At 38.0% G+C, this 20,147-nt stretch overlaps 1 protein-coding gene across 2 annotated transcripts in view; it reads right to left on the bottom strand.

Moving 5' to 3' along the window:
- LOC107091891 (plexin-A2-like) overlaps window positions 1-20,147 on the bottom strand; it is a 252,833-nt gene that overhangs the window by 139,178 nt on the left and 93,508 nt on the right. For both annotated transcript variants that reach the window (XM_015386090.1, XM_015386101.1), the window contains exon 4: window positions 2,902-3,036. In XM_015386090.1, the coding sequence (XP_015241576.1) occupies window positions 2,902-3,036 (135 nt within the window). The remainder of the gene's footprint in view (window positions 1-2,901; window positions 3,037-20,147) is intronic.

Genomic DNA, 20,147 nt, shown 5'->3' with positions numbered 1-20,147 from the left:
TGAGTGCAGCAGGGCTTGTTTAAGGTAACTGCTGTGTAATGTAAAGGAGATAAAAATCACAGATCTTTAATGCATGTGTTTGGATTTCAGTTGTCCAGATCAGGCAAACAGAGAGCAGGATCAAATCTGAAAAAACTGTTGGTGTGGAGTTAAAGAATCCTGCAATAAAACAGAAAAAGCAGAAGTGAATCCCATTTCAGCCAATCTGTCAGGTGTGACTATCGAACTGTATCGTTAAACATTCAAGGCAACGTCTCCAAAGCTGCTAAACATGTGTGTGCGAATGTGTGTGCGTGTGTCTGCTTCGATCCTCCCTAACCCCTGCAGAGAGAGACAGAAGAGTCTACAAGCTGAATACTAATAACATCCACAGACATAACTTCTCATTCAGAAGACTAGCAGTTATGAGCTCAACATCAAAAGGCTGTTTCATCTGTGAAATAAGTGGGAATAAAGGATTTAGTAAACATGGGAAAAGTCATTTCAGACTCTGTACAAACTCTTCTTCACTTGTGCAATCTGTCCAATGTCATGCTTTCCACATTCTGACTGTGCGTGGTATTGATATATTCAAACTGAGTCTTAGTGATCTAAAAAATAGATGCAATTAAAATCAAGTTGTCCAATTAAATAAATTGGTAACAAAAATATATAGGTGACCTGAAATATGAATTTTTCCAAGAGTTATTGAAGAGATTTCTGCTTCAGAGGTAACATTCCTTTTGGGTCTCATCATATTACATGTTTAAGTGACTTATTCTTATACATAAAAATATGCAATTTTATTAATCAAAGAATGCTGAATAACTTGACATCATAATACGTACAATGTATCTTGTAATATATCTTAAAATCAAATATAGAAAGTAAAAAGTATAGAGATTGATTGAACACAGTTACATATTACATGCATTTTTGGTGGTCTATTGGTAATATTATGGCTTTTGGCTTTTATGGCAATAGAAACCCCAAATGTAGCTTCTTAGGGAACTTCCAGGTTTAAACAAACTTACATTTTTGTTATCTCAATGTATCATTATGACTATTTAATATACTGTGTCATATAAGGACCATGGGATGTCTAGAATCATGGCAGAATGGACAGTTTACATATCCAACAGGCCATAAGTAATGCCTTTCAGAAGGTGTGTTGACTGAGTATTTCACTTAAACTAAGCTAACAGCTCACAGAGAGCTTCTTCTAGTTGTATTAATGCACAGTTGAGTGGAAGGGAAAAGATGATTGCTTCCCATTCAAGAATTTCAGGAATCATTACCAAATTTGGACTGCAACTGGAGTCCCTGCCTCAAGGCATCCTACAGTCAAACATTTCTAGGACATGGGTAACAACTGTCACACTCCTTGTGTTAAACAGTTAGTGACAAAGAAAAAAAAAAGTCCCAGAGTCTGGAGGGAGATTGGAGTCTCATGTCATCTGCTGGAATTGGTCTGCTGTGTTTTATCAGAGCCAGAGCAATAGCCAGCCAGTAGAGCATGTCATGCTTCCCTTTGCTTACAAGCTTGAAAAGATACCAATGTTCTTTTCTTTCCCCTTTCAGCATGACTTGGCACCAGCACACAATGCCTTATATATCTGATCTAATGATCATGGTATCACTGTGCTGGATTGGCCAGGAAAATAGTTGACAAAGAATTTGTTGAGTACATTTAGAAAGAAGATGAGAGACAATAAAAAAATACCATGAGATGAAGGCTGGGGTTGAGACAAGTTGGTTTTCATTAATACCTCAGCAATGTCACAGGCTCATATTTTCCACACTCCATTTCTGAAATACTTAATGAAAAATAGGTAAATTAAGGTGTGTGTTTATGACAGTACATTCAAAGTTGAAAATATCTTATGGAATGTTCTTGTTTTTCAAAGAAACTTGGGCTTTCTTTAGTCGTGAACTATAATCATCAACATAAACAACTAGAACACACTGGTCAATCAATCTATATGATTTTGACCTTTTGATTTAAATCACTAAATAAGAGGATTTTTTTTATCTTGTGCCTCATGTTTTGTAGCCAAAAAAAGAAAAAGAACAAAGAAAAAAATAAATTGGTCAAAACAATACCCTGTATGGGTTCAAACCTGTGTGCTGTGACCAGCCACGGTGTTCAAAGAACAGATAAGAAGAGAGAACGGTAATTCATCAGTTACACTGACAGCCTCACACGTCGTCTTTCTCCGAGTCTGCTGCGCCACTAAGTCCCTTTACCGTTGTCTCACTTCAGCTCCACTTGTCATGTCTTTTCTCTCAAACTATCTCCTTTTCCACACCTCAGCCCCGTCCTTGTGTCCCCCTCCCACCCGTCTCCACTCCTCCTTTCTCCATGGCCAGCGTCCTCTGCACTGATAGATATCAGTTGCTTCCTTTTTCACCCTTCGGTGCTGTGTCACCTCATCTGGAGCAAGAAAGAATGACCTTGCACTCTCAGTTCATCCCTTTACTCTAAGTCATGCACTCCCCCAGCTGTCCTTCTTTTTCTCATTACTCCCCCACGTCACAGCCAGCCAAAGGAAGAGGCCCTTTATCTCGCTTATTCTCATTCTTACCTAACCCTTTTCTTGTCTCTGGATTTCTTTCTTTGTCCATGCCCTCATTCTTCTCCTTCATTATCAAAGGCTGTCAGAATGTCCCCCTGCTGTGCCACACAGATTATTTTTAGCTAACAGGAGCTGGTGGATTTGGTGATGGGCAGAGGTGAGCCATCCTGGGCCGTACTGAAGTCACACAACATTTCCCTGACATTTAAGCATCTGAATACGCACACACAAAATGCATTATAGCTGCCAGTCTGCCAGTTGGGGCTGCTCCTATAATTAGGAGCAGGGGTTTCAGATGCCTTTTTAAACAGGGTTTAAAAAGGCATCCGAAAAAACCAACACCTACCTGTCTCTCTGACATGACGTAGAGGAAGTTGTTGTCAAGCGAGAAGGCCATGTCTCTGAGGATAGGACTGCCGTCCTTTATGACCGAGATCGTCTCATACTGGACGCCACCATTAGGAGGCCCATCAACGCGAATCTAAGCAGAAAAAACATAAAAAAGGAGACAAACAGGTCAGACAAAACTATTTATATCTGTGTCACAACAAGAAAATTTTCAAGCAGAGTTTTTCAAGAATGACAGACAAGAGTCAAAAAATATTTGACAACATAGCTCATCAGTTTTGACTCTGAGGTGCTGTTAGAAGGAGATTCTGAATAAAGGCTTTTAGGATATTTATGCTGTCTTGCAAAATGTATCAACACCCATTGAACTATTTTACTTTAAAAATGTTACCACAGAAAAATATTAACGTAGATTATGTCATGTTAGGCCAACACCATATGGAAAATCACTTTGGAGGGGAAGAAAAATGACAGTTTACTATACTGGCTGAATAATCTGAAGGGATTTTTTTTCTCACTGATGGCAGTGAGGCTGAAAGGCAATGATGCTGGTCAGAGTTTCCGGATAGACAAGCTTAATACAGGGCAAAGTTAAAGGAAAACCAGTCAGGAAATGCAAAATACCTCAAACTTTGCCAAAAGTTAAACAACCAGAGAAGTAGCAAAACAGCTTCTGGCAAGAGCCTCTTCCTAACAGGCAACAACTACCAATGCACTTCACATATCTGGCATGTAACATAAAATAAGCAAACTTAAAGTCATTGGTGAAAAAAAATATATATAACAGAAGATGTCTTGCTTGCATTTTGTCAGAACCCATGCAGGTCAAACTGCAAATACAGGTCCACAGGAAAATCTCCGATAAAACTTTTAATTTTATGGTGGATGCTTTCCGTCCACTCTAACCTTGAGCCATTTAATAATGTGCAGTACTTTTAGTCTCTAGTTCTCCAAAAATGGAATAAAAAACACCCAAAAATACCTTCGGATTCCTTGAAAAAGTGACTCAATAAGTATATGGTTTCCTGTAAATGAGTGAATGAAAATTATTAATCGTATTGTGATGACAACAGCTCTTAGTAGCACGCAAAATGAATACAGAAAGTTGGAGGAAAAGAATAACATTCAAAAAAGAAAAAAAAGATTAGCATAAGTGTATCTATAAACTTGGATGTCTGAATACGAATGCACGTCACTAAGATTTTTAAGCGTAAAAAGTACAATCACTAATGGTGTATTGTATCGATACTTTTACAAGGGTCTCTCATACTCAAATAGTTAAGGAATTGTTGTATTTATGAAAAAAAAAACAAATATATGTGACAGCTAGAAGTATTATGTATTTACAAGTTAACATCAGTCCTCTGGGATTGTTCCTTAGGTAAGTCCTTTGGTTACAGGCTTTGAAGAATTAATTGCTGCTACAATTAAGCCGTTGTGAAACCCTAGCTGTGTTTTGCTTCCCTTCTTCTCCTGATGAATGATTAATTCCCTCAATGAGACTTTGAAATTGAAGCCAAGACCACCTTCATACAAAAAAAGCTTAAAAAAAACAGAGTGATACATCTCAAATGGGATGTTTCTTCTTCACATTGAATTGCGTCGACCAAATCTGCAGCCAGATCGGGACATTTTAATGTCAGATGTCAAAGATCCGTTCCCTAACCATCAAAGCTGATGGCTCTATCATCTGTCCATTCCCGTCTGCCTCTCTCCACCCCAACATTCATCTGTCTATTCAGATAGTGACAGCCCCAAAGAGCAGCAGCCTTACTGAAAAATAACTCAAGAGGGGGAAAACCAGGGTCATATATCTGTCAAACTGGGAGGGTGGAGGGGTTTGGGAGCCGATGTGTGCAGACACAAAGCCTCACGCTTGTTTGTGAGGTTGTGAATGAGTGTGAAACCTTTATATAGTCCTATGAGGAGAAAACAAAGTTAGGTAGGTTAACCAACAGTTTTGATATTGACTGCTTGAGTGGAATAACTCAGACTGGTCAAACCTTCTGTGTCTGACCTGCAGCTGACCCTGGGGTGGGGGTGGGGGGGCTTATCCAGAGGTAGATGACAGAATGTATGTGAAACCCATATGTGGGAGGATGGAGAAAGGACGTTAGGGTCAAACCAGTCTTCATCTGGTTACTGACACTGCAGTGTGGCAGGAGAGCTCAGCAAATATGCTCGAACGTAAAGCATGTCAGCACCCGGCCATAACAGGGCCGCAGTGTTCACTACTGTCTGAGCGTGTTTGTGTGCATGCACATGGTGGAGCAGCCTTTCACACTGGCTGCCGCAAGGGATCATGCGATAACCCGACCTTCCCACCTGCAGTTCATCTGAATCAGATCACTATCACACATATTCTCTAATGCCTTGTCTTGTCTGGGGGCGTCCTGTTACACATTTAGCCACAAGCACAACCGCTACACACATTCACTGCTAAAATGTTTTCATAACAAACCCTCAATAGCTAAAGCATTTATAAGTATTGAACTTTGTAAAGTTATGTTCATTTACAGCAGTTAAATATTAACATAATTTTTATATTTTCATAAGAAGAAAGACAAAGATTAAAGCACTGCATAACTGTAAAATAAAGAGAACTGATTTATACTTTAAATACTTTAAATAAGGTAGTGGAAGAATAATGCTGTGGGGATGGTTTTACCCCAGCAGTGATAATGAATTGTAAATTAAATGAATTGATGCAGTGCCAATCAGACTCACGTTTGCACATGATAAACAGAGAAGGCACCTTAACATCTGGCAAGTAGAGAGAGCTGGATTTGGGGTTATCAAACATCCCACTGAACCCCAATTACCCCAGTACTGTGCAAAAATATAGGGCAATATTGTAAGAAAACATGTTAGAGATTCTAAAATACTTGCATTGAGACAGAAGCTCTAATTTATAGGTTCTCTACAGGTACTCCTGATTTCTTCAACGGTCCAAAAAGATTATCTCCAAATTGCCCGTAGTGGTCAGTTTGTTTCAGTGCATGGTTTTATGTCGCCCTTCGCTGGACTGGTGACCTGTCTAGAATATGCCCTGCCTCTGCCTTAAGAATGCTGGAGACAAACAGTCCTTAGTTTTAATTTTCTTTTTTAATTGCTTTAATCTTTTTTTATGATAACACAATTACAAGGCAATAAAAATTTGTGACTTCAGTTCAAAGATTGCGTAACGTGTGGATGCATTTATGTATTCATTTATTATGCGCATTATTAGTTTGATTGTACAGAGTGATTTTGGATGAGTAATTACATTTTTCACATGAGTAATTACATTTTAATTACAAAAAAAGGCTATCTAGAAGATCCGGTCCCGGTCCTAGCCTTCAAGGTAGCAGACTTTGGCTTTGTCCTGGAAATACCAATCTTTACTCCATGTCTTTTTACTTACATCCACTAACGGACTTCTGATCTCCTCAAAGAAAAGCTGCATTCAAACTGTGATCGACTGATGCACAGATGGACTCTATTCGAAAACCTGCAATCAGTGGATTTTATGAAGGTGTTACAGATTAAGTTGGGTCAATTTTCTTTAGATTTCTCTTTTATAAAAATCTTTAAAAGCACCAACTTTAAATATGCAGAACCTTATTCGGAAATTACTACCTTTGCTAAGCACTGCCACCACAAATACTCCTCTGCTTTCCACATATGCAGGAATCTCCTAAAAAAGTGTTTACACACTAAAAAATCCCTTCTATATCAGAGTGAGTAAATAAGAATTGAGAAATATAATGGAGAAACCAAGGCCAAAAATAACTCACTTTTGGCATCTCCACAAAGAATCCATAAAAAAAAAAAAAAAAACAGTAAAAAGTAAGTAAAAATACTTATTTAACTTGAACATGTCCGGTGTTCCAGGATGCACTAAAACCTGCCCTAAGTTTGCCCATTGAAAAATGTATTATACATTAGGTTAAATGAAAGGGCTGAAAACAGGCAATACTTTTCAGACAAGTTCACTCGCCCTCTATTACAGGAAAAGCAATGCATTGGATCAAGCCCTGTGGCTCCAGAGAGCTGCCCTTTGGTTCAGTCTGGACTGACACTGTCCCACATTTCAACAGCGCAGCTATTAGGCAGCTTCTCTCCACCAGCATCACTAGAGAGCAAAGTGAGAAATGGGGGAAAAAGGTGAAGATGGATGAGAGTGTTGGAAAAACTGTCTACATGTACTCGGGGGAACATGGGTTGTATTTAACGGTTTAAAAAAAAAAGACAAGACCACAGTATCTTGAATTATAGATATTTAAACAAATTGCACAAACAGACAGCAGGCAACTGGTGTTTAGATTCATGCCGCGTGTGGGATTTGATATCCTTCATGTACAAACATAAATCCAAACAGCAGTGATGGTGAAAGATAACAGAGAACAGAAATAAGTGTCCTCAGGCGGCAAAGAGTGGGAGGCAAATACTGTAGATAAAATACCATTTTCAGATTTGGTTTTAGCTCGTTTTTGGGCTTCTGGACTGTAACATCATACAAAAATGAACATTTAAGCTTCAGTTATAAAATTGCAAAGCAACACCATCTGTCCCACGAAACCCCAGGTCCTGTGCAAACATCAGTATTCACCATCCATCTGTTTCAGCCTCATTTTTATTTAGATTATTTGTAAATACACCAACATTTTGTAGTTCCATTGAAAATTTGGATGTTCAGTCTGTTGAGTCATTTATTTGTTTAATTCTATTGGAGCCCACTTTGCAAAATGTATAGGCTATATTAATATTTTCATCAAGATGCATGAAGATACAACCACTATAATCCCTATGAAGTTAATCTATGAGTGCTGAAGACATATTTGAAGGGGTCACCACCTGGAAGTCAGACTTTTCATTCTAAAATGTGTGTGTTGGTGTCGTTCTTTAACTAAAACCTGCTGGACTCTGTGTGGGATTCCTTGTCAAACCAGAAAGCCCATAAGAACATGCTCTCCAGAAAGTGTGATTTTGGTCTTCCTCCTGCATTGATGTCAATACTGGAAGGATACTAACATTAGCCTGCCTGACTATTACCATTCCCATCTCTATTTCACCAAAAAGGAGCGACTCCAACAATCAAAGACTCAACAGCAGGATTCATTCAGTCACTGTTCCTACATGTGCAACTTTTTTTTTAATCTTTTTTGTAGGAGACAAGAAAAACAACGGAAAGCAAAAGATGGTAAACTGCTAATTTTGCTAATGCTACAACCACATGAACACACCATCCACACACGTCAATTTCTGGTGTGTACGCTCGTGCAAAAAAAGGGGTATTAAAATGGGTATGAACCTTTGATTTCACATCTGATGTTTTAGGTTCTCCACCACTGTCTTTGTGTTTTCTCAGAATTTACAATAATTTAAGGGGGGGGGGGCTGTTCCCACATGTTTAGTTTAAGAATGAAATATGTTAGGAGTTGAAAAACCAAGAAGTCAGTTAATATATAAAAAAAATATCCATACAAACTGATAGCTATGCTGGCAAAGAAAATTAGAAATCCTTCCATACACTGAGACACTATCATACACTGAGACACTATCAGCAAGAGTAGGACGCAAGTTTACATTTTAGTTGTACAAATACTTGTTGAGACTTTTTTCTGTAGAAACACATACCGTTGTGACAACATAGAAGATTTTTTTTTAAATTAGCTTAAAACATAGAAGTACTACCTACTGAACCTACCATAATTAAAAAATAATGTTTTTTTTTGTTGTTTTTTTTATTAAAAAAAAACTCAAAGGAAAGTCTAAATCCTGTAGCTTAAAAATCCAAAAGAACCAACAAGTCCAACTTTACATGGCTCAAAAAGAACAGGAAAGGGGAAAAGAGAAAATCAATTTGTTCTTGGAGTAACCCAGTCAAATTCAAAGTTATAAGTATAGTTTTAAAAAACACTGAACTAGCCATTAATGAGTAAAACAATGTAGTAAAATGAAAACTAATCAATGTTAAACACATCTTTCAAGTTATTGCAAATGTTTGATGGTAAATACTGCTGTCAACAGAGACAACCAGTTGTTAGGTTTAAAAGGTAATTAATTTTTCATAATTTGACCAAATAGGTTTGGGATGCTTTAAAAAAACAACAACAACATAAAAATAAATGAATACTAAGGCTATATTTGCCTGTTATTATTTTTTTTTATGATTTCAGAATGTGTAAATGCAACACAATAAACTTCTGAAATATGTAAAAAGCCAATTTAAATGCAGGGTCTTTTCTTGTTCTATTAAATCATCTATTTGTTTAAACACAACACAATCAATGGAGGCTTTGGGATTACCACATATAACAACAATAAAATCACAGTACAGTAAGAATTAATTAAGTAAAAAAAAAGAATTAATTAAGTAATGAAAAACCTGCTTCCACAACCAAACCAGCATACCGCTAATGTATTTTATATAAAAAATTTTGACAATCCATCTGTATATATGTTTTATGTAGAAGAGCCTAACCTAACTGGGCCAAGGACCTGAGTACGGGGAAATAATGGCAGAAGCATTAAATGCTACCCCTTGTGGCTACTAGGGTTCATGCCAGAGAGGGTGTTTTGATCAGACCATGTAAGCACCCTGGAAAAATGTTTGAAGATTGACCAAGATCCAATCCAGTGTCCTTCTCCCTCTTCCTCTCTCCACCACTCTGCCTTGGTCTCTGGTTTTGAACACAGTGCCAGACAGTGGATCACCAACTGTGAGAGTCTATGAGAAGCAATTTGCTTGAGTGAAAAGCGATGAATAAGTCCTGGCAAAGAGGGCAGCAAATGTGTATTTTTGTAGTGCATTATGGATGTTGTAGCTCAAAGATGGAAGGAAAAGTAAGCCAAAACTGCCATTCATTAAAAAGACACATCCCACCCAGCAAGAAAGCTAGTTCAATCATAGAATACAATTGCTGTGAAGCAGCTAAAGCAGCATACACATACAAAAAACACATTTAGACACAAAAAAGTAAACTCCACAATATAAATTGGTTGTTAAAAAGACTTTACTAGTTTTTGGTTTGTCTAAAGAGGCATTTGGACTTCTCCTATTAAGGGATAAAAGCTCACCAAACCAACCTGGTCCCATAAGAATACGTAACTGTCTCCAAAATCTATCATTTTGTCATACTTGGCAGAAAGAAATATCATTAATAATCTGTGCTACGTATTAAAAAGAATTCTACAGGGCTAAAGATGGATTTTGGCCCACTATTTACTTTGACAACAATGGAGGTTGTGGTGATACACAGGGTCTGAATCTTTGGCTTGAGGCCAATACAACGCAACTGTCAGCAGAGTGCCAACAATCCATTTCATTTGAGATATATGGATGGAAGAAAGGATACAAGATGAAGCAACTTACCCCTGTTTGATTCATTTATTTTGGTGTTAACACTGCTATCATACCTAATTTAGTTTGATTTAATGGGACATGACAAAGCAAATAGAACATAACAATTACCTTAACCAAAAAACTTTTAAAAGCAAATTTTGTCTACCAATTCTAGAGCACTTCCATAAAACTTGACTTACAATAAAAAACAAAATATGAACCGAGGCTTATGTGGAGATGTAAACCCTGTCAAGATGCAAATGTCAACACTCAACCATTAACTTTAATCAACAGAATGTATTTTCCATATATAAAACACCAAAGCAATTGATGGATGAATAGATGGATGAATATAATAAGTCAGTAATATAAGTCACTGCAAATCAGCTCAACATATCATCCCTCGAAGGTTAGTTTTGAGCCAGATGTACAGAGACAAAAGTTTTCTTAGACTGGTGTGTTGTCTGTGCAGTTACTTATTTTTTTCAAAATGTGTTGCCGCTCATCAAGATGTTTTTGTTTTGGCAGAAACAAGACAGATCTTTGTGAACCCTTTGGTCGGCAGTGATTTTAGCCTTTAAACTGTCAAATTTGGGTGGATGTTTGTTGAGGACCCAAATGCAGAGATGAGGGAGGCAGAGATGAATTCTTGAAGGTTTAATGAAATCAAAAAGGCAACAGAAACAAAATCCAAGAACAAAATACAGGAAACCAAAAAACAGGAGACCTCAGTGGGGAGACACACATGGGGAGCCAAGTAACAACAAGAAACCAGCAATGAGGAACTGCAGAGAAGATGTATATATGGGGGACAGAACAAAGAATAAGCCAATAAGCTGATATGGAGCAGGTATGGATTGAAGTAACTAGAAGGGAACTAGGGGAAAGGAGACCAAGGGGGCAACAGAGAGTAAACCAAAAAGGCAACAAGCTTTAATATAACCAAAATGGAGAAGAAACCAATGACCAACAAACCAGAATGACATTAAAGGAATAGTACACCCAAAACATGATTAGCCTTCATTTTCTACTCACCCCCATGCTGAACAACACTCTGGAGTACTTTTTTGATATCTCAAATGCATCTGGAGATCTGGGAGGCTTCTTGCTGTCTGCTGACATTCAAATAATGGAGGTCTATGGCGCCCGAGGCAGAAAGGTCCATAAAAGTCCACAAAAAACGTGTCAATATTCCTCCATACTGCTCGTCCAATGTATTCCAAGTGTCCTGAGTGGGTAGCATCCAGAATTTACTCGAAACGAAGTCATTTAGAATGTTTTTAGAGCATAAACAGTAGTGTATAGGATTTCCTGAAAGCGCGCACATGTGCGTTCACGACGCTACGGAAGCCGGCAGACCAAACCAGCGCATTCAGCTCGGCAAAGAACTCATGCTCTTCCTCAACACTGAAGTCCTCAGACATTTTTCTTTCGTTGTTTCTTTCTTTGCACAGGTAAACAGCACATTTCTTCTTCTACGCTTGCATTATTGGCAGAGGAGACGCTGAATGCGCACTTTCATCTGGTTTGGTCTGCCGGCTTCCGTAGCGTTGTGAACGCGCATGTGCGCGCTTTCAGGAAATCCTATACACTACTGTTTATGCTCTAAAAACATTCTAAATGACTTTGTTTCGAGTAAATTCTGGATGCTACCCACTCAGGACACTTGGAATACATTGGACGAGCAGTATGGAGGAATATTGACACGTTTTTTGTGGACTTTTATGGACCTTTCTGTCTCGGGCGCTATGGACCTCCATTATTTGAATGTCAGCAGACAGCAAGAAGCCTCCCAGATCTCCAGATGCATTTGAGATATCAAAAAAGTACTCCAGAGTGTTGTTCAGCATGGGGGTGAGTAGAAAATGAAGGCTAATCATGTTTTGGGTGTACTATTCCTTTAATACCTAAAACTCAAAAGGATATTAAAAAAAGAAGTCCAAAAAGGGAAAACCATAACATAAACTCAATATATTTGCTCAGTCTCCTTCTGACCAAATATTGGTCTGCAGTGCTTAAAATGTTCTTGTAAATTTCTTTGAGAACGACTTGTTGAATCTTAAATGTACCCTTGGAAAACTTCTGGTTGGCTACAAATGTTTAGGATAGTTTATATCTTTTTATTTTTTTCAACCATATGCAGAAATAGGGCAATCATCATTGTTAGAGTTGCAAAGCTTAGGAAATAGCTTTATAAAAAATTTCAAACTGAATAGATTCCAGTGACTTTGTAGCTAGTCTATTATTATTTGTCTTTGTTAGATCAGGCATGATGTATTGCTTTTTAAAATATTTCTTCCTACTTGGGGGGCAAATACATTTTCAAAGCACTGCACAAAAACAAACCTCAGCATTCAGATCTTACAGCCAGATGACCAGATGAAGATGCAGTGTCTGTTCAACATTACGTGCCCATTTTCCCCCATCTATTAGTTCAGCTGCTAACTATTACCTGAGAGCCATTTTCTGTTCAAATTTGTAGAAATCCCATTTTTAACCATCAGCCTTGAGGGATGTTAGTTCTGTGAAACTGGATATGCTTGTCACAGGTGGATGCCAATTCAAATATAGAGTCTTAGGATGAAGATTAGTTTTGAGAGAGAGGACCGAAGGCCATGTATCAGAAGCTTTACTACACCGCACAGGGGAGGTTATCGTCCAAACAAATGTCAAGATCAGAATATTCAAATACTTCTTACTCTGCCTACAGTACATTTTATATCACAATAGCACAGTAAGAGGTAAATGTTAACAAAATGTTGTCCTTGGAGGAACACTACCTTTTTTTCAGAGAATGATTCAGTAAGTTAGACCTTTAAGAGAGTGAATATTTAACTCCCTTAAAAACCAATTCAACAGCTATCTATTGCATCTATGCTTATCCAGTTCTGCAGTCTTGAGAGCTGCAGTGTCAGCCACGACTTTTTTATATCTAATTCCACACACATTGGATCCATGTGTGCAAAAATACACACTTACATGACACATAGCACTGACCCCTCACAGAGGCACAACAGACGGTCCTTCTCTTAAAAAAGGGAGCTTTGTCAAGTTGGGTCAGACAAATTGAAAAAAACAAGCACAGGTCAGACAGATTTGACAATGGCTATAAACCTTATCCAATCAAATACAATCCACTTGATGGAACTCATCTTGGCCTCTGTAAATGGTTTCATTTTGGAACCAAGATTGCTCGGTAGCTCGGACCAATAGGCTAAGTTTCAGACTGACAGCATTTTGAGAACAAGTTGAGCTTGTTAGTTAGCTGTCGAAGATTTCAGAGGCTTTTGTGACAAATAGGGTTCACTGTTCAAAAGAAACATTTTCCAACATTCTGTAATTTATGTAAAGCCCTAAAGATTAAACATTTAGAAATACAGATAAAAAGGTATGGTGAGTTGTGAGCTAAAGGAAATGTATAAATTCAAGCAAATTATCTGAACATGAATGTTCACCATGCTGCAGAGAACCTAGTTTTATTCATACATTTTCTATTTTTTTCTGTATAGCCAGTGAAAGTTTGGATCCAATACTTAACTTGGACACTAGGCCTGTTTTCCAGAAATATGCTTGAAAATAACATGCCCAAAATGAATTGAATATATCTCAAGAACTACAGAGTTTATTTTAATTGTTTTGGTATCAAAATTAAGGCAAGAGAATATGTTACAGGTCTAAAAACCATCTTGGGGCGAGTGCTGAAGACATGGAGTATGGAGACAAAAAAAAGAATGGTGGCTGTAGGGTGTGTGTGATAGACCCATCATCTGACCCAATGGGTTGAACCCTAAAAAATGCACAAGAAGTCAAAAACATAGCTAATGTATAATGTAGTTAGAAATGTTACAGGTCTGGAAATTTCACTATTAGTGAGTTATTAAATGCATAAAGAAAGTATTCAGATTATCCAAAAAAAAAAAAAAAACTGCAGTGAGAGTTCTGATAAAAATTAAGTACTGGTAGGTCACTATAGTCTTAGTCTGCTGAAGGACCACACAACTTCTTTTCTTCACTCTGCAACTTTCTCCTTCAACTCAAATTTAGTATTTTTTGCTGTTTAATTTTTTTTTCTCCATCTTTTTCTCGTAATAAATGCTACAGCTGTTTTTGGTGTTATGTTTAGGATTGACACATGCTGCACAACAACTTAATGGTGAAGTATGAATTACACACTTGGTCTTGTCTTTCCATGTTTCACCTTTTTTTCCATCCTATTGGCTATTTTTTTTTGTTCTTCCATAAAAAAAAAAAAAAATTTAAACAAACATTTGGTCCCGGTTGGTGTTAATGATATGTGAAATGGCTTTATCTGATGATAAGAAGAAAAAAATAAAATAATAAAAAAAATAATAATAATTTGTTAACCAGTGTTTAGTAGCTATTCTAAATTAATTACTTTCAAAGAAACATGAGCTTCATGAGCTTTCCATCTCAGTGTTTGTTTTCTTATTACCACCACCCCTTGGACTAAATGTGGAGTGCATTTATTTTCCCAGCTCCTACAGACATCATTAGGGGGACTTACATAAATGCCTTTCAGAACAATGGAAAAAAGGAAGTACACAAATTCCTACGAATTATTTTTACTGGGGTAAAACAAATCCAGGAACTTTTAATCCTGGGCCTTTCACTGGGAAAGGGGCTACTGTAATGTTAATGTTAAACATGTCACTACAGTTGTAGAAATACTAATCGCTTTTCTGTTTTGAATGAAAAAAAAAAACTGTTTTTGAATTTGGAAAAATCAATTTGAAGATCTCAGAATGTGAGACTCTTACATTGGTCTATGTTTAGAACAAAACACATGTTAATTGTTACTATTTCTAAATTCTAATACATATGCTTCTGAATAAGAAATGGCTTCTCTGAGAACATGTGTGTGCATTGAAACACAAAACAGATGCAAAACAGCTGCCTGCCAACAGCAGCTGGAGGAAGACGAGGATCATGTGTCTAGCCTGAAAACCTGGCTGAAAATGCAGCACAGTTCTGCTGTATTCTCTTACTTCAGGTGGAATAGGAACAGCCTATTAGCCAGCCTGTGTGTGCGCACATCTCTATTTTCCTTTCTCTCTTCTTACACTGGAAGAAAACATGGAGCCTGTCTCTGCTTCGATAACACATCTAATCCATCACTGGTGGCAGGCTGAAGAATTGTGGAAAAAATGTGCTGTGTGCATGCATGTAAGGTGGCTCCCACCAGCTCTGCACGTCTCTTTTGTTTGCGTTTCTCTTGTAAATCATAAGCCTCTACGAGAGTTGCGTTAGCCCGTTTGTCCGAGTGCACTATGTGTCAATTCCTGTTGGACAGGCTGAGGCAGGAGAGGCCACACTATTGTGACAGGAGAGAGGAACCTGAGAGAGGACAGGAAAAGGGTGATGAGGGTAGAGGTAAGGAACTTGGACAGATCAGGAGTTTGGAGAAAAAGTAGGAGGAAAAAAGAACGGCAGCAATCTCAAGGGATGGTGTAGCAGGAAGAAGGGTAAATTACAGGAGGGGAAACAAGCTTTAAAGGACAAGGTGGCACTATATCTGCAAAAAATGACCCGAGCCTGCAATCAATACAAGAGGCAATTGCTTCATATTTTTGGCTGGGCACCATAAACTTTATTGATTTCCCTCTGTGCTCCATGGACAAAGCAGTTAACCCTTTCCTTTACAACACCTTCCCCCATCCATTTCAACATTAATGGAAGCTACTGCAGAGGACAAATCACAAGTGAATCGTTTTCTCCTGCCATTGATTTGCTGTAAATATTGAAATCAAAAACACCTTGCTGAATTGATTACAAATGATTCTTGAAAACGAATTTTCCAAAAGCTGCAGCATATCCAACGCACCCATAATCCAAATAAGGGATTTTATAGTTCCAGCTCTCTGGGTTGGATAACTTACAACCCAGAACATGATTGTTTCAGCACTTTCTTCTGTTTGCCCCCGTTTCCAAAAGAGAAACTGGAGCCTGCGGCACATATTAGAGGTCTGCGGTGGGGGTAAGATCAGGCCACAGCTCTAATCAGCCAGAGCACATATTAAGTGCAGCAGCACAATGCAAGGTCTATATTTAGCTACAGTATTAAAACTCGAAACGGAGACCAATATAGCACTGATGGAGGCTAGCCAGGAAGGTTCTCAGAGAGCAAAAACAGAAGGGATGAGATGTTGGTAGGGGTTTCAGCTCAGCCCTTGAAAAATAGGTATCATTAAAGCAGACAAATACCTTTGAAAAGTGAGATGAAAATATTTTGTACACCACAATACAAAGGCAGGGGCTACAATATTATTTTCCATTATTTGCTGACTAAAGTCAAAACAGGATTAGCTATATTTGTGGTGAAAGATGGAGAAAAATGCAGCCTCACTTAGTAAGAAAAGTTGAGGAATGAATCAAGCATTGAATATTTATAGTGAATAAGTGAAAATACAGACATGGATTTTAAATGTCAGGACAGGACTTATCTGATATCTTTCACAATGCAAAAATAGCAAACACAACACAGAAGAGCTATATGTTGAAAAACTATTAAAGCCTATAAACATCCCTAAAAAAATGAGTTTTGGCAGTTTGCTAGTGTTTAGCATACAGGTGTGTGTTAAAGGGCGCCTATTATACTTTATTTTAAACATTTCTGATAGGTCTATGGCCTTTACAAAGCATGCTCATTAAATTTTACATTGTATCATTCTCAGATCTTGAAGTTTCTCTTTACCAGAACCATTTAAGGGTTCTGTCACTTTCATGCAAATTAGCAGGCAACACCCTCAACACACTTTATCTATTATTAATTTGCTGAATACAGATGCACAATGGTAAGGCTATTAATTTCTGAAAGGTAAGTCCTATAGCTAAACGGCTAGCCTCAAAAGTTTTAGAGCTACCTCAAATTATTGTTTCTGCGTGTCACTACCCGATCCGTCCCGGAAGCACAATCATCAGCTAATTTGCGCATGTGAAACCAGATAAACATCACAGTTTCCATAAATTATGTAATTACGGTACTAAAATTACTTCTATCCTTAACTCAATAAAGAAGGCTAATACACATCTTTGAAAAATGTTTTATGACTTTTCTGAGACAATTTTGATGCTCTTTATATAAATCGCAAAGCAAATTAGCATCGTGCTCATAGTCAGTTATACACACTTTGGGCAGCAGAAGCAGCCTCTTTACATGCAAAGTCTATGGTTTACACCCATCAATGTGGTGCATTTTGATCAGCAGGAGCAGCGCATCTTAATGTGTCTGAGGAGCTAAAGCAGCGCCTCATGAGCTTCTGAGCATCTGAGGGGCATGACGTGCTTCACAAGCAGCAGCTGAAATTTTTTTTTTTTTTTTTCTGCTCAACACACCACATCAACCAATCACAGAGAAGCTGATCTGCGAGCACAGTGCTGCTGATGCAGAGCGCTATGTTCACTCCTCTGAAACTGTTTATTAATGTCTAAAATGACATAAAACGTCAAAACGTGCTGGTAAAATATGTTTGCTTTGATTTTTCTGGTGCCTGCAGTTTGTACCATATACTTGAAAAACGCTAATATCCACTTTCAGTCGCCACGAACAGTAGGGGAAAACCCCCAAGAGGCTACCAGGCCTGAGGCCACTGCTGCTGGTGATTCCCAGTGACAGAGTACCGTTGGTATGTGGGGTCTGAGTGCCTCATAAATTAAATAATAAGGCGGGGTCATAATCTTGATGAACTGACTGCACAGATGATGTTTTGAGGTGGACTTTCCTCGAATAAAAATATATTAGAACTACTTTTTACCCACAATCAAAAATGAAAAAGCAGGTGATTTTTGTGTAGAAACAGCAAAGAGAAGTACAAAAACAGGCAAAAAATTAATTTTCCACAACAGGCCCAGTTTAACACAATGCCAAAGTAGGGAGAAAACAGCAGCGACCTTAGATAAATCGCTTGAAATAAGGCATTTTGTGTTTTTTAATTCTTTAATGTAACATCAAAAGTGCTAAAGGCCATGGTGGGACTTTGAGAACTATGCAAGCATAAATGCAAACAGCTGAATTATGGGGTCTGCTTAGTGTCTCCTAACCTCGTGAGACCATCCTGATCTCGCAAGCTTTCAAGGTTTCACTCGCAAATCAGTCTGGAGACTCTCCGTTAAAGAAAATTTGGAGCCGTTCACCAAACGAACGTCCAATCAGCGTTGGCTTTGAGGCGGGTTGAGGTGTGACGCAACGAGAAGCGTGACAGTTCAGTCTAAAGAACATGGCAGCTTCAGCCGATGAAGCGTGGCTTTCGAGCAACTTTTATCACAATTACAGAGTATTTCTTCACTGAAAGAAGAGCAAAACACTGCTCTGGAGGCTTTTCTCAGAGGAAAAGATGTTTTTGCTCTTCCCCCGACTGGTTTCGGCAAGAGTAGCCTGGCTTGTGGTTGTGTTTTCGTCGTCGCTGTTAGTACGTCATATGCTTCGTTGATCTGATTGATTTATTTGGCCCGTCTATCACCAACATAGGCCAATCAGCTAACCAGTATTTTCGCCCCTTCCCAAAATTACTTCAACAGAAGGTTTCCAGATGGATATGCGGAGCAAATCTTATGACGTCATATGACTTTTCATACTTCAGCACAGGCTTATGCCAATGAATGATTAACTGAATTACAAACAAAGCATATATTTGAACAATTATGTACGAGCACACGCACACATGTTCTATATCTCTCACACTTATAGTTAACGAGTCGGTGCACTTAGAACAAGGTAAGATACACATCAAAAAAAGCCTGACTTCTCATAAGCAAGGCTTGCCTCCAGGGAAAATTATGCTTCAAAGGTGGCACTGTGACTGCTATGATGTACGAGCAGACAGAAGGAAGCATAAAACAAAAAGAAATTTAAAAGGGCTCATTTCATGTGAGTAAATAAGCAAGGAACAAAACAATCACATTACATGCAGTACACACACAGCCTCTGATGGTGAGACAAAAGTTATTATAGGGAAGTCAAACAGGCTAAGCCAGAAGGAAATATCACCCTTTCTGCTTTCTCCCCTGGTGTTCTTCAAAGTAGATCACAAAAGATAGATGCATCAAAAGTAGCTCAGAAAAAGGTTCAGGTGAGAGGCAAATTAGATGAAATTGTTTCAATTCCTCCCATCGGATTTGTGAGATTTAAATGTGGGACAGGATTGGCAGGGAGCGGTGAGACGCAAAGAAATTATAGCCAGCGGGATCAGAACCATAAATGAGAAGAAAAAAAAGCACACAAACACTTCAATCAAGCCAATCAAGCCTACCTTTTACTTCGGTAATATGCACTAGAATCAATGTAGTCCCAATAGGTTTCATGCTGAGGATGATATGCATGCCATTTATAACATTGGCTGCTAAGCAGACTTTTAATAAATGTAACTTTTTTCTGCAGGGTTTTTGAAACTTAGTTGTAAGGAAATAAGAGTGCTGCATTTCCGCTGCAATTTAAGACCTGCCTGAAGAGGCATTAAGGGTTTCATGAGGAGAGAAAATCGTTTTTTATTTGTATAGGAGAATAATTAGGAAAGATGGATTGGACCACAGTTTGTCTTCTGAGTGGTTATAGATCTGTTGGTTCTATACAGTAGTTCCCTGTACTGTACTTGACAAACACAGGTACTAAATATTAAAGTTGAAGGTTTATTAATCATATGTTAGTTGTGGGGAATCTTCTTATTCTTTTTTATTGATGAATACACACCATTTGGTTTTTTCGGTCAACAGAGCTGCCTTACAATTAGTAAAGCAAAAAAACTACAACACACAGATAAACGCATTTAATTTTGGGATTTGAGCATTAAGAATATAGCTTCTTTTGACGTTAGACAATACTCTACTTTAAATTAGACTGATAAGTAATGGAAATAAACTGATATATAAGTCCCATTCATTTTATTCTAAACATTTTAGCTTAC

Source organism: Cyprinodon variegatus, unplaced genomic scaffold, assembly GCF_000732505.1.
Source record: "Cyprinodon variegatus isolate N-32 unplaced genomic scaffold, C_variegatus-1.0 Scaffold16, whole genome shotgun sequence".
Taxonomy (NCBI): Eukaryota; Metazoa; Chordata; class Actinopteri; order Cyprinodontiformes; family Cyprinodontidae; genus Cyprinodon; species Cyprinodon variegatus.
Note: the sequence above shows the minus strand (reverse complement) of the source record. Positions and strands in the feature narration are given on the sequence as shown.